The sequence below is a fragment of the Temnothorax curvispinosus genome, unplaced genomic scaffold (assembly GCF_003070985.1).
Source record: "Temnothorax curvispinosus isolate PA1 unplaced genomic scaffold, ASM307098v1 QBEX01000258.1, whole genome shotgun sequence".
NCBI classification, from domain to species: Eukaryota; Metazoa; Arthropoda; class Insecta; order Hymenoptera; family Formicidae; genus Temnothorax; species Temnothorax curvispinosus.
The window spans coordinates 141,883-165,139 of NW_020210038.1; the positions used below are offsets into that span (position 1 = coordinate 141,883).

General features: G+C 42.1%; 2 protein-coding genes across 6 annotated transcripts; one reads left to right on the forward strand and one right to left on the reverse strand.

Moving 5' to 3' along the window:
- Positions 1-35: 35 nt before the first annotated feature.
- Positions 36-2,039, forward strand: LOC112451752 (pancreatic lipase-related protein 2-like). The gene is made up of 4 exons (XM_025011584.1): positions 36-303; positions 417-865; positions 1,236-1,587; positions 1,656-2,039. Exons 1-4 carry the CDS (start codon positions 264-266, stop codon positions 1,883-1,885), a joined length of 1,071 nt encoding a protein of 356 aa, XP_024867352.1. The 5' UTR covers positions 36-263; the 3' UTR covers positions 1,886-2,039.
- On the reverse strand, positions 1,920-22,649 carry LOC112451726 (serine/threonine-protein phosphatase 6 regulatory ankyrin repeat subunit A). Of its 5 annotated transcripts, XM_025011565.1 has the most exons (16): positions 22,374-22,647; positions 21,372-21,917; positions 20,908-21,009; positions 19,509-19,610; positions 19,062-19,178; positions 17,867-18,067; positions 16,019-16,402; positions 15,438-15,758; positions 13,999-15,226; positions 13,351-13,526; positions 12,565-12,993; positions 11,189-12,215; positions 3,333-3,460; positions 3,095-3,243; positions 2,620-2,779; positions 1,920-2,351 (listed from the first exon to the last, which is right to left on the reverse strand). In XM_025011565.1, exons 2-16 carry the CDS (start codon positions 21,699-21,701, stop codon positions 2,133-2,135), a joined length of 5,073 nt encoding a protein of 1,690 aa, XP_024867333.1. In that variant the 5' UTR covers positions 21,702-21,917; positions 22,374-22,647; the 3' UTR covers positions 1,920-2,132. The 5 variants fall into 5 exon arrangements, with proteins under 5 accessions (XP_024867333.1, XP_024867328.1, XP_024867318.1 ...); XM_025011550.1 differs by lacking the exons at positions 1,920-2,351; positions 2,620-2,779; positions 3,095-3,243; positions 3,333-3,460 and adding exons at positions 6,945-7,697; positions 8,104-8,371; positions 10,285-10,398 and having other exon boundaries at positions 22,374-22,649; XM_025011560.1 differs by lacking the exons at positions 1,920-2,351; positions 2,620-2,779; positions 3,095-3,243; positions 3,333-3,460 and adding exons at positions 5,042-5,681; positions 5,799-6,066.
- Positions 22,650-23,257: the final 608 nt, after the last annotated feature.

Genomic DNA, 23,257 nt, shown 5'->3' on the forward strand with positions numbered 1-23,257 from the left:
TTTATATCTGACCAATCCTGAACACGTAGTACATGGAACTTTTCCATGTACACTAAATCAATCTGTATAATGCACAATACTCTCGTTTAGATATATTTGAAGTAAAATACCGGAAGTTCGTGGAGCGATTCTTGTTACGCATTTTCTTGTTCGACGTTAGTAATAAGATCTAATGGATTGAGTGATCTAAGAATATTTCTGTTTATGTAACGTATAAAGGTATATAAGAAACTGTCCCAACAAAAACGTCGAAAGATATCACAATGTCACTGATTACAACGTTCTTCGTCTCTCTGTTTCTATGTAATGTGGTTCCTCATATTTAAATGATTTCAATTTTGTCATAAAACTACAATAATCCAGTTATACAAATAGAGGTAAATGTACCGTTGATTTGTATTGTTTTCTTTTTCTAGATATACCTTTTAATACAGCTGAGTTATCAGGCTTACAACTGGGTAATCGGCCATCGATTCAAAATTTTCAAGACCACCATCCCGAAGAAAGTTTCCTGGAGATTCTTTTGAATCCGACGACGATCGTTGACGATCGTGCGACGATCGGCAATGTGCTCGATTTGGAGTTTAAAGCGGAGGATGTAAATTATGAGCTTTATACGAAGGACAACAAAGAGCAATCTGTATCTCTACGAGTGGGTAATGCTGCTCTATTGAAGGATTCACCATTTAATCCTGCATGGCCAACCAAGATCATTATTCATGGATGGACAGAAAGCGGAAATGCGTTTTGGGTACACGATATTCGGCGAAATTATCTTAGCGTTGGGGATTATAATGTAATTTGCGTAGATTGGTTCGCTGGTTCGACTAAAGAATATCTAACGGCTGTCAAACTTATTCATCAGGTGAGCCATGAAACAATTTCACATATTCTACGAAAGATGGACAGTATAAAAGTATTATAGAATTAATTAAAAAATTAATTAAAGTAGAGACTTTTAATTCTAATTTTTCTGAAAAAAACGTTGCTCGCAAAATTTACATTAATACAAAATATAATAAAAAAAGGCTTGTCTTAGAATAATGCAAATCACGCTACAATAGAAAAAATTTTTTCGTTACACAATATACAAATTGTATGCAAATCACAATGAAAGATGAGAATGATATTTCGCGAAGTTACGAGAATTCCTGATTCGATTAGCCTTCATGCGCGTTTATCTTTTATTCTTTTGCAAGAACATGATGCGAAATCAATGGATTCGTGTTTTGCAGGTGGGAGAATACGTGGCTGCGTTTATCGAATTTCTCGGATCGGAGACTCAAGTTGATTACAATAACGTTCACATTTTGGGTCATAGCTTGGGTGCTCATGTGGCCGGATACGTCGGTAATTATATGCCGAAGAAACTCGGTCGAATCACCGGACTCGATCCGGCTGGGCCGGCATTTGAGATGCCGTATCTTAAAGATACAGAGGAGCGACTGGATGCCGCGGACGCCAATTTTGTGGATATTATTCACACTTGTGCCGGCAGTTTAGGCTTCCTCAGACCCATTGGCCACGCGGATTTTTACCCGAACGGCGGAACGTTTAGGCAACCCGGATGCCCCGTATTTTCATCCCGTACGACTCCAGTATTGAATTTTACAATATTATGTATAAGTGGATATTGATCTAGCTTGTATTTTTAGAAGCCTGCAGCCACGGTAGGTCACACCAGTTTTTTGCCGAGTCCATCGTGCATCCTGATGGGTTTGTTGCCGTGCAATGCTCCAACTGGATGGATTTCCAGCTTGGTAAATGCGACAATAATAATTCTAACACCGCCGTCATGGGCGAATCTATCAACCCTGATACTCAAGGTATTTTTTATTTACTAACCAATGCACAGCCACCGTTTGGAAAGGGCAAGATGAAATAAACCATGATGGAAATAGATATATAACTTCGATATCTACACTTATAAGACGTATATATGTATTTCATTACAATTAGCGATATCGCAAGAAAACATATAAACGTAGAAAGTACTTTACTTTATATGATGTCTCTATCACACATTACGATATAAAATAGACCGATATAAAATAATAAAAAAATTACGCGTATGGAAATTTGCGTGTAATAATGGAGTATACTGCGCGCATCGGTTTTATTATTCAAGCGATTCAAGCCATTTCAGCAAGCGTCGCCTCCCCACTGGACGGTTTCTCGATTTCGTCTCCAAATCGCATACGATACTTTCTTCGGACTATATCCCAGTCGATAACGTTTTGTATCTTCGGAATATTATTTAAAGAAGCTTGACTGATGGTCGGACTTGGTTGAAGTAACGAGAAGTTAATTCGTTCCTTCGCTGCTCGCGGTAGTGGAAGCATTCTAGTATTCTAAAACAAAATAGGAAGAGGTCATGTAACATTTATTTAATAAAAAGAAAAAGAAAAGTCATCTGAAATCTTAATAAAACAATTCGGACCTTCCTTCTTAATTTGGCTCATTTATATATAAATGGCTCTATTTTGCAAAAATATTTTTAGAAAATAACATTATTGTACACAGTTGAATGTGTCTCTTTAAATAAACTTTAATTTTATTATAAAAACATTTAAAAATTCTTGAAAATAATAGTAGGTAAACATAATAATATCTACGTACGGTAGAATATTTTGGTAAAACGCTTGGATGCACATCGGGTTCCATGTATCCACGCGATCTGCCGATCTTCTGCCTTGCAATTCGTTCCTTCATACAAGCGTTCTTAAGATATTCTGCCCATGTAGTAACGAGGTTTAACGGCGCGGGAGCTGTCCTTGTTCTTTTAAAAATAAGGGTCAGAATAAAATTACAGTAAAGATTTGCAAATTTAAAGGATGATGCATAAAAAATTGCACTTTAAGTTTCATTGAAAGTCTAATGAAAGAATTACATGGCGTTTAAAAACTTTTTGGGTATTTAACTGTCGATATATCACCATTCTAAAAATATATAAAAGTCTTACATTTTTACTTAATTTAAGGTAATTTAACGAAAGCGCAGTTGCAAGACCCATCTGTGTTGAAGGCTTAAAAATCAACGATTTAAATACTTTTGTGTTCGCGAAATATTTTTCGTTACAATTGTGTTTACTTACTTTTGCATTTTGCGAATTAATTTGCTGAGACCGTATTTCCACTCGATGTCACTCTGTGATTGAATGTTGTGATATGTGTCGCTCATCATAGCAATTAATAGATTAATCAACACTATGACACTGACGAGCATGTATAATGAATATGACACCTATTGAAACGAAAAGTACTTATTTCTTAAATTCTTAAACGGAGGTGATTATATATATAACTAGTTATATTATTTCCTGAAAAAATTACCTTGAAAAAGTTAACCGTCCACCACGGCTGCTGCTTGCTCCTTAATGAAACCGTAAAGGCGTTGGTCTCTTTTTGGCCGAAAATGGCGAAGAAAAGATTCTCCGTGATATCGATCACACTAACTTTCACTGTGCAAACAGAGAAAAAGAACGGTGAGTCAAAAGAATCTTACTGATATGTTAATCTTATCTTGTCGCACCTATTTATATTTTATTATAAATTATAGCGTTTGAATTAGTTTTATTCCTACGCTAATACAGCGGTATAATACAACTGAGGCAGGGTGTTCGTAACTAGTAATCATTGTTTTAGACATTCCAGTTATAATTGCAAATTTCGAACCACTGCTAATACATAATGGATTGGTGTTAACGCTATTCTATTCATTGTCATTTTGATTACAAGCAGAAAAAATCATATTATATTTACAGTTCTTGGACTATTAAATCGTAGAATATATTCATGCTAACGATAGTCAACTATCCTAATCTTCGTTCAGTAAAAATTGGCGATCAATCAGAAGAAAAGTCAGCGAGCTTTGTAAAACCTAAAACATGCGATGAGATGAGCATCGAGAGATTTCGATGAGCGAACACTTGACAATGAGTAATAAACTGCAAAGAGATGTCCACATTCGACATGTCGGTGAGAAGTTTTCTAAAACGCATTCACAAATGCAGGATGGATGCGATGAATGCGACTTGCAACGTGCGAACTTTGCATTTTGATTTTCGCTTTATGCACCCTGTGAAAAATAGAGAAATTTGAAAGGAATCGATGGAAATTTACTCTTTGTAAAATTATAAATTCTTAATCTCCGAAATCGGGAGTGAATTTTAGAATTATTGAATTTCTATCTTCTACCTCTATCTACGCATTTTATTTTTCTGGTAAAACAATCGACAATTAAGAAGATATTAATTCCGTGTATATAATATAAGACTATTTTTTAATTACATATTTAATTTTACATTTAATTTAAAAATTGTCTATGCGATACTTATACGTTGCGATTAGAAAGAAATAGAAGTGGATTCAAAATTTCTAAATCAAATCCCGATTTTAAAGATTAAACGTTCATCACATAGACAAAAATCTCTCATGTTGAATTCGCTTTAATTTAACTATTTCTTTTTACAGGGTGTACATTTATGATGCATGCCAGCCGAATTTACAACGTGCGAATGATCGAGAGGTGAATCCTGTAGACGAGATTAACTCCGATTAACATTTCAACAAATAATATACATGCTACACGTCAAGTTTATGTGTGTATATATAATAATGTGAGTTTCGAAGGCAATTCTAATATATTGTCCCTATACAGATACACATCCTACAAATATGTGTATCGAGCGCGCCGATATGTTACACGAAAATATCGTGAGCAACATGATGCAGGCATAATGATCGGTGCGTGCATCGTTGCAACTGAGCCGTTACGCAATTGCGCTCTATAGATATTTATATATGTATATATATATAGATATGTCGTACATATATGATCAATAAAACATTCCAGGTGGGAAGAGAATTTTATAATTAAATAATGTTGATGACTAACCGTCAAATGTAACGTGGAACGATCCCTATGCACACGGGGATTCCCCATGGTAGCCTCTAAAACGTGTTATAGGTAATCGATTAGACTATGGATCACAAGGAGTACAGGTTCGCTAGCTAACAATAACTGTACAGGCGACGCAAAGTTGAGCTTAGACGTTTATTTCGAAAATACTGACAAGGTCCTCCGTATATACGCCCCACAGCGATATATGTACAAATAAACGCAGTTAGTGCGGCGAATCTGCGAAAATAGGAAGAGCTTTGATCTCTCTTTTTTTCTCACTCTTTTTCGTGAGAGTTATATATAACATATATTGTCGGCAGGTATCTTTTCTCCTCGTTCAAGCTCCAAGTCCAAGCCCCGATTTATCGGCTGCACTCGACGAGCCTTCCAAAACTGCCAACGGATTCTCGGTCGACTCCTTGTTCTCCTCCACTGGCTTTTCTTCGATCTTCTCGCCGTAAAGATCTCTGTACTTGCGCCTGACGACCTCCCAGTCGACAACGTTGTCGATCTTGACGGTGTGGCTGAAGGACAGTTGGCTCCCGAGAGGACTCAAATGGGCCACTGATAAGTTGAAACTATCCTTGTGCCCAACCTGCGTCTTCTTTATCTTGGACAGCCATTTGGCTCCCATCTTGCTGCGAGGGGACATGCGAGAGCCGCCCATCAGGTGCATCAGAGAGGGCCGTGTCTTTTTGGTCATGCGTTTCTTGCAAACCTTGACGAAATACGTGATCCACGTGGTCAGGAGATTCAGCGGAGATGGTGCCGTGGTGGTCCTGTCGCGTATTGAAAAATTAGATTGATTAGTGCGACGATCCAATGGTGCTTTCATGCAACGTGCAACAACCTACCGTTCTTTTTTTTCTTTTTTTTTCTTCAGTACGTCTTATTACCTGTGCATATTTCGAATGAGCTTGCTCAGTCCGTATTTCCACTCGATGTCCGACTGCGCCTGTATTCGCTGATAGGTATCGCTCATCATGGCGATGAGGAGATTAATAAGCACGACCACCGACACCAACATGTAAATGCCGAAGGTGAGCTTGAAGAGGACGGTCGTCCATTTGGGCTGCATCGTTTCTACCTTGAACTGTTCGTGTGTCGTCTGACCGAAGATGGCGAAGAACAACAACTCGACCGCGAGTATGGGATCCATCCTGACTGTAAATACGCGTTAAACAATAACGTGTCTCGTAAGGTCGTGTATATTGCGCGTTGGACGTATGCAAAAATTCTCTGCGACTGCCCATACACATGCTAAACGTTGCTACTACCAAATGTCGCAAAAAGGATCGATTTCAAGCCATACAGGGTATATATGCTGCGACTCGTACGAATTCCTCGTTTTTTTTGCCTGTCGTCGGAAAAAGTCCAAGCGCCTAAGAAAAACGCGCTTTCGTCTAACGGGACGGTTTCTAATTTTAAGCGCATGAAACATTAAGGAAACTATAGGAGACTTGTGTGACTTATGTTACGTGCAATTATCCTAAATATTACAAATATTTAAAGGACATTTAACGGAGTAAGAGATGCTTAGTACTTTTAAACATTTGCGATATCAAGGATATTTTATTATTACAAACCGTCCTTATAAACGTTAGTTAAAGTTAACAGCTGAGACTTAGCTTTAAGATGTCCTTTCTACTTTTTTTCTATAAAAACATCCACGGATTCTCAGTCAGGCCATCTAACTTTAATTAACGTTTACAGCAACGTCTTTCTAATAAAAAATCTCGTCGCAACAAATCGATCGAGATAAAAAATCTGCGTCCTACGGATGATAACGCATTGCGGTGTCGCGGATGAATGATCCAACATTCAATGAAACATCGAGAGCGAGCGGATGTGATACGGGGGATTCGTGGGCGATTCGGCATTCGCAGGCGTCATCCGGTCGTGAAGTGTGACGGAAAAGGTATGATGTGTTGCGGCGGAATTGGCCCATTCTCATGTATCTCAACAAACAACATCAATTATATGCGTTCCTACGAGATTCATGTGTCACACGTCGTGAGACACTTTACTTACTTAGATGCTTAAATGCTCGGCTGGTCGCCGGTGCGTCGAGGATCGCGCGAGGATCCTCTCTACGATGGTCTCGCTCGATCGTCTGAGGATTTGTGTCTGCGGTAGCGGTTTACGATTTTTAATTACTACTCGTGGGAGATGAGCGCATCTTTAGCGCAATTAGTCGCCAAGTCTGTCTAGTAAGTGATACGGATCGTGTGCGACGGCCGACGGTATTGCCAATCGCTCGTTTGCTCGCGCTGCTTTTACGCGCGGACTCGCGCACTCGGCAATTCGGCCGAAGGGTAGTAAAGGGCGATTCTTTTTACACGGGCGGATTCGGGACTGTCGCCGGTACCGTCGAGGCGTTGGATGCCGTCGGCCCGTTCTCGTCCTCGTTCTCGTCCTCGTTGCCCTTCTCTTCTTTCTCCTCGTCCTTCTCGGGCTCATTCCCGGTCAGGGCGAGATACTTCTTCCTAATCGAGTCCCAGTCCACTACGTTCTCTATTCTGGTCGCGCTATTAAAGGACAACTGACTGCCGAGCGGGCTGAGATGCACCACGGAAAGGGTCATGCTGTCCTTCGGTCGGACCTGGCCCTTCTTAATTTTGGCCAGCCATTTCGCGCCCATCTTGGACCTCGGCGATAAACGGCTGCCGCGCCCCAGCCCCATCATGTGCACCAACGAGGGCCGCTTGCGTTTCGCGGAGCGCTGCTTGCACAGCTTGATGAAGTATACGGTCCAGGTGGTGAGCAAGTTTAGCGGGGACGGAGCTGTGGTAGTTCTGCAACACGCAATCGCGTTCCCAACACGGAATGCTCCGTTAACCCCGAATGCTTAACAGCGCGAGTTGCTTAAGGGACCGATCGAGAGCGCGGCATTACGGAGATTGTACATGAAAGTATATGTATAAAGCGAACGGCACGTGCAACGGTCCCGTCTTGTCCGCACGTGAGTCGCGCACGGGGGAAACGCGATGGAAAACGCGAGAGCGTCGCAAAGTAACGCTAACTTCTATTTATAACGTCGGTGTGCTTCCGGCCGAACGTGGGAAAAGATAAATCGGACATGCTCTATTTCGGTCAGAACTGACCCGCGCGTCGGTTATCATAGCGTTTTATCATAGCGGACGGCTATATTATCGGACGTGAGGATTACTTCAGAGTTCGTAAAAGGTCGGGCGGGCTTACCTGTGCATGTTTCGAATCAGTTTACTGAGTCCGTATTTCCACTCAATGTCCGACTGCGCCTGTATCCGTTGATAAGTGTCGCTCATCATGGCGATCAGCAGATTAATCAACACCACTACCGAGACCAACATGTACACGCCGAAGGTCAACTTGAAGAGGACCGAGGTCCACTGCGGCTGATTGTTCTCGACCTTCAGCTCGCCGTGGGTCGTTTGGCCGAAGACGGCGAAGAACAGATACTCGAAGGCGCGTAGCGGATTCATCTTTACTGGAATTACGAGGCACACACAACACACACACAAGACGTTTCTTGATAGCTCTTTTCTCTTATTATTATTTTTTTTTAGCTCATTGCTTTGTGCCATTACAGATCGTCTACTACGGTGGGTACTCACTATTTGGTATATACGAATGCATGTGTGAGTATTCCATAACGTACATAACGATCGAGCGAGCGAGCGAACGAACAAACGGAACGAACATGCTCATGCATATATCTTTTATATATAGACTCTGGCCATGCTCTGCAGCTGCGGCTGCGAACTAATTGCCGGATGCATGCCATGAACCCTCTCATTGCAGGCTGCGATATCATCGTCGAGTACGTACTGTCACTCGTCTTTTCCGCCTCGTCGCTCTAAATTCGTCTCGCACTTACATCCGACTCGGATATAATCGCGCTTCCCTTTTTTCTTTTTTTCTCTATTTTTTTTCTGTTCGTCCACAAAAGATACTCGTGACGATAAAGTTCTATCGTTGGACCATGCGCGTTACGAAGACGCGCGACGAGCCCTGCGATGCATTTCGCTAATTAGGGGGGATGCATTCCGTTACCGGTGCGCCTTTTCTCACGGCAGCTATAGTGATCGAACAATGGGGGAGGACATTCGTCGTGCCATTCCATGCTGAATGAGAGAGAAAAAGAGAGAGGAGGGCGCGGGTGGGTGATTTTGACAAACGTGTCGCGCGATACGTTTGCAGTGGATAAAAGGATGCGGCATGCAATTCGGGGGATGCACGCCCTCCTCCTCCGCTTGCCTGGCTTGCACGACTCCAAAGGCGGGGGTGCGCGTAAAACATCGCGCAAAATATATGTTGCTTGCATGCAGGGACACGGAGGGCGGGAAGAGGGCGAAAAGATCCTTTTTTTCGGCCGAGGGCATCCTGTAACGGTTCGTTGAGACAAAAAAAATGGAGAAGAGAGAGAAGAGAAGAAAAGGAGGAGACGCGGAGGGTGTTTTTGAAGGGGTGATTCTCCGTGAAGGAAAGGGTGTGGGACAGTCCGCAAAGTCGATCGAGTCACACATAAAAAAAACGACCGTGCGATTGATGCACATCATGAATTTGCATACAACATCGGCGTCATCCACTAGCATAAACACGAATTCTAGCAAACTCACAGTTATTACAGATAACATATGATATAAATACAGAGAGACACGCACGTACATACACATATATGTGTGTGTGTGTGTGTGTGCGCGCGTTCATGTATGTATGTAATACATATACAGGACACATACGTACAGCGAGACACGGGGATGCACACGGGCAGAGGCTGTGAAAGAGACACGAGCACATATGCTCCGTATAAGGCAGTATAACGCTAATCGACAGCCAATCAATTGCACAGACAGTAACGTCGTTCTCGAGCTTTCAGACCAATTTTATAAATATTTGCTCGGTACGCTGCGATGCGGACGCTTCGCTCCGATCAGCGGACGAGTCTGAGGTAAAGAGGAGCGTAAAAAGAATTTAAAAGAAATTCTGCAATTACCGTGATAACTAATGGTTATTGCACCGGGGTGTTTTAAACGACTGCGGTGCTATTTGCACAAGCGAGAGATATTATTCTCAGTGAAAACTCTCTATCAATCGGTTTTTGCTGTCATCTTTTTACCGTCGCCCCCGAATCACAGCATACTACGCGAACAAGGATTGATATGCGATTTTTTTTTGGTTCTCGTTTATTTTCTTTTCTTTCGCTTCGTCATATCAGGCAGCAGTCTCAGCAGACAACACACACTGGCCAAATGCACGATGCAGACGAGACGAACACCGAGATGGATCGCGTCCCGCATTCATTCCGCGTGCGCGAATTATTATTATTTTTTTTGTTTTCGGTTCGCTTTCCGCTCGGGTTGCTTCTGATTAATCTTTCTCAATCAGCTGAAAACTTACAATCTCTGCTGTTATCGTCACAGCACTCATTCTTTTTCTTGTAGCGGCCGTAGCGACGAGGAGGCGCCGTTGGTGGCGTCTCCATCATCCATTCCGTAACATTGGCCAACAAATCTATCATTGCAATTCATTCCGGTTATGATTCTGTATCGCTCCGCATGTCTCTGAGTATGATCGACATGAAGTAGACTTTTACTCTGGGACTTTAATAAAATGACAATTACTGAAATCTAACGAGTGCGAACTGGACCACAACGTCAACGACTCTTTCAAAATGGGGAGTAAATTTTTAGCGGAGGGACGGGGGGAACGTTTCCGAAGGGTAAACGTGTTTGTTTCTGCATACGAATTACGCGCCGGGTGCACAGCACCATAGTGCAATTTCGATGAGTTTAACTTCCGATCCGAGGCGTTTCGTAACGTCGAAATCTGAATTCATCGAAATTGCACTCACGTAGTTTCTGTATAATTCCTGATATAAATTAACGCAGGAGAGGAAGAACGCGATCGCCGATTTGCACAAAGGGAGGGAACCGCACCGTTATCTCACGGTACCCACGCGAATTAGCACCTGCGTGGGCGAAAGCACTGTCTACGTCCTGTTAATAGAAACCAGTACCGCGCGTCGAAGCGATTGCCAATCTAAGATCTAGCCCTACGTTAGGTATCTACATAACGTATCTACGGTACATGTCGTATCTACAGTACGTGTGCGCGTATATGTATATATCCTATATAGACGGGGCTGTAAAAAATCAATTAACTGCGCCACTAGCTCTGGATTGGCGTCAAGGTATACAGTAAGAGAAAAAGAGGCAGAGAGAAAGAGAAAGAGAGAAGGTGGGAAGAAGATCGAAGAAGGGAAGGGACATAGAAGTAAGAGAATGATGCGTTTCGAACTTACCGTCGGAGAACGGCTTCCTTTGTTTTCTGTCCTCCGCGCGCGCTTCCTGCGGCGTTTGGTTCCTAAACGCCTGATTGAGCGCGACGAAGTGCATGGAGAAGCCGAAGACGAAGATCGCGAGCACCGCGAGAAATCTCGCGAGGTCCTTCATAAGATTACCGATGATGATGGCCCACGGCCCGAATAGATGGTGAAACGACAGGAAGTCCAGGATCTGCACGCAAGCTAAAAGGAAACTGAGGGCAAAAAGCTGGTTTCTCAGGTAGAGGAGAGTCGGCCAGTACGGTCTCTCCACGATTACGAATCCCATCAGGTGGAACGCGACGCCGAATATGCCGAAGAGCAGCACCGCGAGCTTGATCCAGCCGAGGCCGCTCTTGTCGCTGGGATTCGTCAGCTCGAACAGCAACAGTCCTGACAGCATCACCAGCAGGCACCACTCGTACCAGTACGGTATCAGATTGGACCTCACCACCGGATAGATCGGCGTGATGCCCACCAGTAGCAAGAAGACCATCAGATAGATGTGCGACGTGAGATACGACATGAACTTGATGATGGGCACGTTATTGTACCTGTGACCGAGCGGGAGGGCGAACACCACCCAGACCGGCGGGCACACGATGAAGGCGATGAACAGCAGGATCGTCCTGAACGCGTTCCAATTCAGGCTACCCTGCCATAGCTCTTGCAGATAGCGCTGCACCACGGTATGCGCGATCACCTCTTTCTGTTCGTTCTCGATCAACACGTCCAGGAACTCGACATTCCTGCGATCCATCGACGTCAAGATCCTGCCGGCCGAGTCGGCGCCCGCCGCCAGAGCCAACAGCTCGGTGGCCATTGCCTCGCATTGTTTCCCGGCCGCGATTAAATCCTTGGCGCGCTCCTTTTCCTTTTCGGAAAGCTTCATGTAGATGTTGGATAGCTTGGCCGCGGTATCGACTGGCGCAGGTGACACCAGAACGAATTCCTCGATTGGTTTGTTATTATGGCTCTTGCTGCAGACCATCATGTTGTACACGAACTGTAAACGCAACGATTCACTTGAAAATTAAGAAATTGAATTCGAGAAAATTGAAAGTTACTACAATACTGTATTCCGGATATCGTTATGACAATTATTTGTTTGCGAAATATGAGACAGATAACGAATTTTACGATGCATATAAATATATACGAATTATGTAAATTACTGTAAAAAGTGTAAAACATTTATTTTATATTTTTCTAAATAAATAAAGTTATAATCGTTTCTAAATGCTTAGATTTTACTGTAAAAGATAAAAAAAACCTATAGCTTAAAAATTTACAATTTAGAAATTCGACATTTGAGCAGTTTCCATCTATTCCTCTTACCAGGACGGATATCTTACCCTCCTATCTTCCATCAGAGCGTACGTATCGTGCTCCTTCTCCATGAGATATTTCAGCACATCATTGTGACCCTCGGAAGCGGCGAACCAGATCGGCGCGCAGCCGAGGTTCGTCTCGGTTTTCGGAGACCCGCCGCTTTCCACCAACAGCTTCACGACGTCCAAATGGCCGGCGCGTGCCGCACAATGCAGCGGTGTCCAACCGTTCTTATCGGTCGCGTTTATCTCCGCTCCCTGACCCAAAAGAACCTCCACCATCTGATAATGACCGTGAGTTGCCGCGATATGCAGCCCGGTCTTGCCGTAACGATCCGCGCTGTGCAACAATTCCGCCGATCTGCTCAACAGCAGACCCACGACAGTTATGTGACCGCCGAAGCAAGCCAGATGCAGGGGGTTCCATCCGTTCTCCGTCGTCGTTGCGTCTACCTTCGGTCAGAACGTCCTCGTATTCAAACGAAGTATTCAATGCAGTAGCTTAGTCCTTTTTAACAGCTTGAGAAAATTAATGTAAAAATAATTGACTTTTCTCAACTTTAATTCTTTTGAAATAAAAATACATATTAGACAAGTATAGCACATTAAATTTATTAATTTTTTTTATTGTGATATAAACGTTCTCAGTTTGTGATGTAAACGTTTCTTAATTTTTATCATGATTGTTTTAAAGAGCACGTACTTTTTTTTAAATACTTTTTATAAATAGAATTTTATCCGAGCAATGTCATAAATTAAGATCAGCCAAATCCGAATAAAATATCATTACTAAATTATTGTCGGTCATACCTGAACCCCCGCAGAATTGAGAAGAAGTCGTACGACGTTCTCGTTTCCGGAATAGGCAGCTAGATGAAGAGGGGTCATACCGGACTCAGCTCCTAACTCTCCTACTAAGGATCCTCCAGTTGGTGGATCAGATTTTACGGTTCCAGGTATGTGAGTTAGCAGTTCTCTAACCGTATCTAAAACAAAACCGAGTCTTCTTATCATAAAGAAATTATAAGAAGTATAGTAGAAGTAAAGAAGTATTATTTTTAATGTATTTAATTTTTTTTAATGATTTTAAAAGATATTGATTACGGATATATCTTATGTATTCAAATTTTATGGATAGTTTTTTTGTAAATACTTTACTTTATTATTAATGTATTGATGCTAATTACTAATAATCCATGCCTACACTGCAAATCTAAATATGTTAGTTTAACTGAAACTTTTCTTACACATTTCTTGCCGTTTTAAATCATGTCATTTAACACGGTTGAACGTATTAACTTTTAATTTAATACGATTAAACGTGTTAACTTAACACGCAACATGTAAAACAAACTTCAATCAAATGTGTTATTTTTAGACGTTTATGCGTGTAGAAATAATACACTTGGATTTACAGTGTAAACACAATTATTATTGTTGAACGAGATTCTTACTCACCGGCTTGTCCAAAGTAAGCAGCAACGTGAAGCGCGGTGACGCCAAGCTTTTTGCTGGATATCCTAAGAGATTGCGTTGACCTCATCACTTCAAGTACCTGACCGTGACCGTGCTGAGCGGCCAGGTGAACCGCGGTGAAACCAGCGCGATTCTCGTCAGCGCAGGACGCCCCGGCCCTAACCAGAGCCTTCACGACCTCGGCGTGTCCACCTTCCGCCGCCAGTTGCAGAGGAGTCGCTTCCGTCAATTTGTTCCTGGCGGTTATCACCCCTTGCCTGTCGAACTTCATCAGCTCCTCGATCACCCGGACGCTGCCTTGCATGGCGGCGATATGGGCACAGGTATTGCCGTCCTTAGTGCAGGCCATCACCAGGTTGGCGTGCCTCTGCAAAAAGAGCTGCGCCACTTCAGCGTAGTTGTTCATCGCTGCGGCGTGGATCGGCTTTTGTCCTTGGTCGTCCGTGGCGTCTATACTGGCGCCGAGTTCCAATAGTAGCTTGCAGACCTCCAACTGACCCGCACCCGCCGCCAGATGAAGGGGAGTCTGCTTCCTCAAGGTAAGCACGTCTATCGCAGCGCCATGATCTTGCACGAGAAACCGTACCAGGTGCGTGTAACCATTCATGGCGGCCAGATGTAGGGCGGTCCTTCCCACGCGCGACTTGGAGTTTATGAAGGCCTTGTTCGCCAGCAATGCGTCGCAAACCTGAAGATAGCCGTGCTCGGCGGCTAGATGAAGAGCAGATCTACCCTCAAGATCGAATACGTCTACCCTGCCGTGATTGGCGAGGAGTGTGGTCACCAGTTCCATGTGGCCCCGATGAGCGGCGATCAATAACGGCGTCCAACCCACGGCGCTCTGCCGGTTCAAGGCCTTTTGCACTTCCGTAGCCGACATGCGGCTGATCATCTCCGACAGGACTTCGTTGTTGCCCGCAAGGGCACAATGATGGAACGCCGATTCCTGGGCCTGTCTGGTCTGCATCGAAACGTCCGCTCCGCTATCGAGAAGGGCGCGAACGACGGCGCGATCATCGCCGGGGGTGCTTACTTCCGAGGGTTCGATTTGGGCCGCGTAATGAAGCGCGCTGGCACCCTCGTTGGTCAAACTATTCACATAGGCGGTCGCTACTTCCGGACCCTTTTTTTCCTTTACGAATTCTATCAAGTGCCGGACCACGTCAGCTCTGCAACCCCTACAGGCTAAATGCAAGGGCGTCTCTCCGTTCTAAGGAAAATAGAAATCTTAAAATAAATAGAAATAATTTAATAACATTACAGATTATTTCATCGTCTCAAAAAAGTTATCGTATATGTAATACTCGTTATACAGAATGTGACGAAAACACGGTTTAATTTTTTTAATTATTACAACATTACATAAATATATAGAGATTGTATTTTTGAATTAGATCTCATTTCTTGTTTTGTCGACGTACTTTTGATTTAAACATTGGATCTCCACCATCGTCGAGGAGCAAAAGGAGCGTCGCTAAATTCCCGTGGCTGGCTGCCACATGCACGGGCGTTTGGCCATCATCGGTTGTCAAATTGGGACCTGCCCCAGATTTCAATAACATCAGAGCGCATCTGTCGCCATCGGGCACTCTGGCAGCTATGTGAAGCGGAGTTTCCCGAAGTTTTCCACCCCTCACGTGTACCTCTGCGCCGTATCCTAGAAGGGTTTCCACGACAGCCGGTTTGGCACTTTCCACGGCTATATGGAGTGCCGTATAGTTATCGTTAGTTACCACGTCCACCTGTGTGTAACAAAAAAATATACTTTAAATTGCATAAAAACTGAATCTCTTGACACTTGATCTCATATTGGATTGTGAGATTCTTTTCAAGAAACTTTTTTTTCATCAAAAATCTGACACTCAAAATAATATAAATATAAAAAATTGAATTAAAAATATGCGACATTTATGTTCATAAGAAAGAAATTAATTTTGCATTCCTATGGTATCTTTATTCGTGACAACAATAGTATTTTCCATAGCGATGACAGATTATTTACCCTCTCTCCTCGTTGCAGCAGAGTGCTGATAATACCCACGTGGCCGTATCCTGCAGCAGTATGAATAGATCTGGCACCACGTTTATTTGGCATGTGCAGATACACGCCTTTCTTGAACAACATAGTGGCACATTCCGAATGTCCGTTCAGCGATGCTATGTGCATCAGAGTGGAGCCGTCTTTCGTCCTTTCAAAGATGCTTGCTTTGAATTTATCGGCCAGTAGCTCGATGATGGAAGCATGACCGTTCTCCGCGGCCAAATGCATCGGCGTTCGATCTTGATGATCGGTGATCGAGGCGGAGGCTCTGACACCGTAAAAATATTTTACTAAGGTTTCATCACCCTCGGCACTTGCTATGTGTAACGCAGTTTGCCCATCGCCCTGAAATACACGTTACATTTTTTAGATAGCTGATATAGTTTAGATATTTCTCAATAACATTGTATATTTTATAAGGTTTCTTAAAGGGTATGTTTCATACTCTTTAAAAAACCTTTTTATTTTAAATTTTATATTTGTGTAAAATGATAAAAGAAAAATTGTCGCTTCTTTTTCATTTTAACTACATTGGTAATCAAAATTATGCAATTAAGCGATAACTCTTGTCATTAGTAATAACTAGTAAACTTTTGTCACGTTACCTTGTTCCTAATATCATATCTTAAGTGTATCATATATATTGTTACATATTTACATATATATATGTAAGTATGTAACAATATATATAATACATGAACAATATATATATATATATTAGTTTCTTTTGTTTGTTATTCAGCTCACATTAAGAGCGATATTATATTCAGTTTTAGTTTATGGTCCATGTCGGACTGTCTAGTTCTTTTTTCGTTCCTGTTTTTCCTTCTTCCGTTTCCGTTTCCGTCGATTCTACGCACGCTGTTATATACACGAGAATAAAGCCACACATTAATTATCGGATTCTTGTGTCTCTTCACTTGAGTAATCCTAACGAATTATCTGCCATTCCACAATTAACCTGATTAAGGTAAATTAACATTTACATTAGCGTTAATTGAAAATTTAAGTCCTGCTAGTATAAATTGACCATGCGACATTATTTATTCTCTTGTATTATGTTTACGTGTCGTAATAAATTTTTGCGACTCAATTAAGAATCATTAAATAAATCGTTGCGTGATAGTAAAATCTACAAAGAATCGTAAAATTATAAGGCAAACGCAGGTTGCAATTGTAAGTAATTTTTAGGAAGTTTAAGACCTTGTCGTAAATTTTACGACCGCCTCGTTCCCAATTATTACTCATTTAGAAATATAACTTTGCAGTTGCGGCAATTTATCATGCGTCATTTCTATTTCGTGTACGATCGATCTTGTCAACTTTTGTACTCAGTTTTCTTGCAGGGTCAAAATTTAAAGTTAGAACAGAACTGGGTAGTTGCGGTACCACATGATATTTAGCGCTTTGCGTTATGACATAAAATTTCGTAATCTACTATCAAAAGTTTGTATTCTATTAATTTTACCGGAAATTAATTAAACAGCATAAAATTGCACATTTATATTTCGAAAGTTCGAAATTGTTTGTGCGTTTAAAAGATAAAACAGATAAATGGTAATTTCCGACTGTCATAAAAGCGTGAAAAGGATAATTAAACGAATATACCATTTTGGTATACCAAAATGTGGGCAAAAATAGTAAAGAGTATTCGCATTGTATTTACATCGCAACGTATAATTTGCGAGCTTCAAAGCATTCGGAAGTACTATGTATATAATTGGCAAAGTTTCAACGATATACCGCCCAACGATTATTATCGGCTCAATTTCACTTCACCTGGGATCTTCGTGCTTGGATTTAACGTACATTTTGCATGTCGACGGCCGCGCCGTAATCCACCAGGATCCGCACCATGTCGATGTCTCTTCTTCTAGCGGCTAAATGCAGAGCAGAATCGCCGGCTGGCGTAGTGGCACGTAGCTGATCAGGCGCTTGCTGTGCCAGAAGTTCCCGACACATCGACTGATTGCCAGCCTCGACCGCTAGCAGAAGAGGTATCTTTCCTTTCTGCGACGGAAATAAGATTTAAAAAGAATTGGAAATAAATAGAAATCCTTTCTATCCTTATACGATCTTTGTACGACCTTTATACTCACAGTTTTAATTATATTACGTAATATGATGAAACAAAGAAATCGAAAGTTAAAAATATAAAGAGAAAACTCTTTTAATTTTTATATCAACTATAATTTATTTTAAGAACGTGATTTTTATTTGCTGCGGATGGCGCATCAAGTAATCGCTGTTTTTAAAAAATTCGAGAAATAATGCTTCGTTCCATTTTATTATTTTTTTTACTGCTCACGTAAAGTATATTTCTCAAACTTTTTTTTGCAAATATCCAATGTTTATGTCATTTGTAGCAAAATCAAGGAAATTTATAATAAAGAAAATTACAATTATTAGATACAGAAAGTGCTAGGAGTAATCGTAGAGACATTTTATCTAGAGATACTTTTACTACTATTTCGCATAAGAAAATTTTGTGACAGGTATTATCATAATATATGATAGGAGAATTTTTCGTGCTTATGCGAGACGTCTAAATATGCATCGGCTCGATATTACATGAATCGTTATTGTTTTCTTCCATACAAGGCTGGTCTCCTGTCCCGATCAGCGGCGTCGTACTATCGCGACGCGGTTGTATGACAAAGGGCAAGGGAGACAGGGAGGAAAAAGCGAACTGGAGAAGAGTTATGGCGCCGTTCGGTACCAGGTAGCGATCTCTCGGCGCGCGGCACCTGTCACGCGAGAAACGCGGACGCGAAACGGGAACATCACGCCGCGGTTATTGCAGAAAAATCTTTATCTTCGTCTAATTCGAAGTTTTCGGAGCCAACATTAATCTACTTATGGTGTCACACGATTAGCTCGTCCTGAATATTGAAGAGATCGACTCGACTGGCAATTTCGGATCCATCAAACTGTTACATTTACTAAAGCTCCTATATTTGTCCTTTATGCAACTTTATGAAATTATTTCGGAGCTGCTACTTACACCGTCGACCTTTAGCCTGATATCTCGTCCGGCAGCACCCAGGAGAGCTCGTAGAATCGACGTCGCGGTGCCCGTTTGTCTTGATGCCACCAGATGAACTGCCGTTTGTTGTCTCGGCTAAGCACAATACATAAATATATTTCAAGAAATTTATCTGCCGATGTTTATTAAATAGAGTAATTTAAATAGATTGTTTAATGTCGATTCTAGCACTCGCGATAATTTGCATCTATAATTTGTCTCGTGATTTTAATACCAAAATCGAGACCAAGTAAAATAGCTAAAAAAATGTAAATTGAAATTGGTCAGAGAATCTGTCTAGACAGAATTAAATCTTTTGCAGCAATCCGAAGTAAAACTATTTTCTAAAAAATATCAAGAGTCAAAATTATCAATTTGGTTTTGGAACTGCTATCAATTTTTTTACGAGAATAAAATTATTCGTACCCCTCCAGTGGCATAGGGATCAACGCCTCTCTTGGACAGCAATAACTTAACAACATCCTCCCTCGAATACATAGCAGCGATGTGGAGAGCATTGTAATTGTCCTGTAGAAAATGTGTCAATGAAATGCATTTTGTACGCGTCTATCTCGAACGTCTATTCGAAAACCTCGCTCAATTTATCCGATAATCTTGAACTAGCAAATTATGTGGTCGCCCTAAATTCCTTTCATTCGATTTTCATCGGATTAGTAGTAGTTAATGTACGAGAAGAGTGTTATGGAAATAAGTAAAGCGGTAATGGAGCCATGAGTTTCGTCCTGCCGCACCCGTCAGGCTGACCCTTATGATGTTTCAGGTTTCAGGTTTCTGATCACGGCGTATCAGCATGCTATTTGAAAATTATATTGGAATCATTGTGGGAGCGGTAGATCGATAGTAGGGAGTATTGCAACGCCTTGCACGTGTTTGCAAAGTGATGCTCTAACATAGTTAACGGCACGCCGTTCAGTAGTACCTACATAAGCAAAAGGAACAACGTCATCATCATATGCAGAAAGCCCACCTTCGCGCGCACTGGTAATAATAATTACATCTCTTATTGATAATAATAATTTCTCTTATTCATAACTTACTCGTTAATGATTATATACGACATACGTTACAGCCTACACCGGAAATTTTAAATAACGCGATCATCATTCTTCTCCTTCTCCCTTCTTTGTCCCGACGCGTAGGGCATTCGAAATCAATAAATTTTACTATACAGTTCTTGCAGTGGCGTTCCCAATGACTTTCAGAAGGTTACACCAAGCGCGCTACATAATTGAACCCCTGTCCAGAATGTCAAGCGCAAAAAGCCCGTTTGCGGGCAGCTTTTTAAAGGTTTAACGATCAAACTTTAATCTACTCTAAGGATCGGATCCCTTTTTCGTTGCGGCTGATAGTTTAGCTGACTCGGTGGCCTACTTATTCATTTACACGTGTGCCCGTCTTTGTCCAGTCGGTCAGTAAGCATAAGCCCCTTGACCTTGGCTCTCCTTCACGCAATCGTCCCCTCCCGACTTATATGTTAGGTGACTCGACTTAGCACAGATTGCGGCCTGATCATTAGCTGTACGCCTTTCGTGGCACGCGTCACCTTCGCAGGTGCTATTACGTGCCAGCGCCACGTAACCCCAGCACGAGAACTTATCGCGACGGCAATGAATCAAAGAATGATGAATCAAACATTTTTTCCTTCGGTTTTAAGTGGAATATCTCGAAAAATTCATCCGGTCACGTCTGATGCGACATGATTCTTAGTGCAACAGAGTAATTAATGTTTTCTTAAATTTTATCAAAGCTCAAGATCGATCTCAGTCTAATGAGCGATTTATCTTATTTATCACGGAATACTTGCATTGTTTCTGGCGCTCACGTCGGATCCGAGGTCGATCATCCGATCGAGCAGCGCACTGCGGTTATCTTTCACTGCGTACATCAACGGCGTCATCCCCGTCGTCTGCAAATAAAAAAATCTTTGCCTAGGAAAATAAGTTTGTCGTGCGATCTTTTTACGATTGTTCCGAGTATCTAACATCCATCTAAAATTTTCCTTACATAAATTCACGCGAGTAATATTATTACGTAATCAAGACCCCAGTCCTGATCGTAAATGGCCTTTTCTCTAAATTGATTGTACATCAAATCGGTCCTGTTTCTTATTATTATTGTTAAACATTTTTCTATTAAAGTATTCCCGCAAGTATATTCCGCGACTTATTTCGTCCATGGAAACGTTAAGAAGATTTTTAAAAATATTACGCATTGATTTCTTTCGTGTCAGAGACTCTTCGGTAAAAGAATCATACAAACAAAACTGACCGTGTCCAAAACACCGGCGAGCGGCACGATGAAGCCATCGTCCCCCGCGCTCTGTACCGTCTTCTCCAGGGACTTGAGCAGTTGGTCCACGGGGGCCCATTCCCCGCGCGCCGCCAGGCCCAGCAGCCTCTGGGCCCCTTCTCTGGCGGTCGCGCCGGCGGAGCTAGGCTTACTTCCGGGCTGCGACGGCTCTCCTGCGGCCGCAACACCGCCATTGCTTCCCGTCGAGGCTGAACCACCATCATCCTTACCACCCGACGGGCTGTCCTCTTTGCTGGAGGGATTCTTCTTGTCGTCCTTGCCTCCCGGTGGTTTCTTGTTACTGCTCATGCTATGCTACGTACGATCCCTCCGCGTGGAACGCGAGCATGATTCGCTCGAGTGACTCGCTCTCGTTCAGAATTGCACACCGTTAATGACACATGGAACAGCGAGAAATTGTATCGGCCATCGGGTAGATATCTTCTCGTCTGGCACGACGTACACTTGGCAGGATGGAAGATACGACGACGCTCACGTTTAAACGGTTTTGAACGATTTTAAGAGCTAACGAAAAATGAAACAGCTTTATTTTACAGGAAAAAAAACAATTATTTGTAGAATCGATGTATATTTACAATAAGTACGAAGAATATATGCTTCAAATGTATCATCGGAATGATACGTTTGAAACATTCAAGACGATTTTCATAGAAAACGCGAAGTAAGTTAACGGAAGTCACTGGAAGCGTCTTTATGTTTAAGGTATTAATCTTATCATAGCATTTGTAATATTTGTACAATATTTTGGATGATATTGTGTCACTCAGAATTCGGTAAATTTTGTGATTATGGTTCAATGTTCGATGAATCTTTGAATATTTCTACAAGCGTAAATGTCACAAGAAGAGATTAATGCCTTGAACGTAACGACGCTTCTAATAATTCTGTTAGATTTATTTCGCGCTTTCGTATGAGAGCTATCGTCTTGACACAAGCGAAAGGTCCTTGCAGTTGACGCACTGTTAATTTTATTACTCAGCCAATTATGTCGAGTGAAAATTAACGGCACCGAACGGGTGTTAACGGCACGGTCTGCCTGGCGATTCTGAAGACGGTATGTAATCCAGACTAATCCAGAGTTGAGTTGAGAAGAAGAGAGAGGGTTGCTTCCCTTCGGGCCTCGCTCGCTCGGCAGGATCGACCAATCGCCGACTCGTTCTCGCGGTTCGTTAGGGTAATGTTGCACTAATACTCCTTCACCCTCGACCTGCACGGATTGCTTTTCACGTACACAGGCGCAAATTCGTGGTAGGCCGTGCTGGTCGTCGCTGGTAGCAGCTAAGGAAATCAAGCAGGAGGTGGTGGGAAGGGTGAGAGTCGCGGAGGGGCTGTTATGGCTGCCGTCGACACGCGACTTCCGGACCAGCCCGGCAGGCACGCTATCCGTCTATCTTGAATCCACCGGACTCTGCCACGGCTCTGAATAACGTCCCTCATTCCTCTTCGCTTTCTCTCGCCCAAGACCTAAGGACCTCGCTCGTGCGTGGTCTCTATTTTTCGCTCTCTCGATATGTTCTTTTTCTTCCGGTAGTACGTATACGTTCGGCGTGCTGAAAAATAAGAGTCGCGTGATAAGAAACACAGATGACGTTAAATAACGCCTACAAGCCAATTAGCTGTGTAAAAGATCAGGGAACGTTTGACAAATATCTCGAGATATTTTTATAAGTAATGTAAGCAATGTAAGAATATTAAAGAAGTAAAAAAATCTAAGAAATTCCTTCCATAAAGTATCATAATTATTGAGAAAAGTATTCAACTTACGTTCCGAAATTTAAAATTCTAAAAAACATATTTTTATTTGAATATTTACAGAAGAATTGTAGATCATATAGCTTATACAA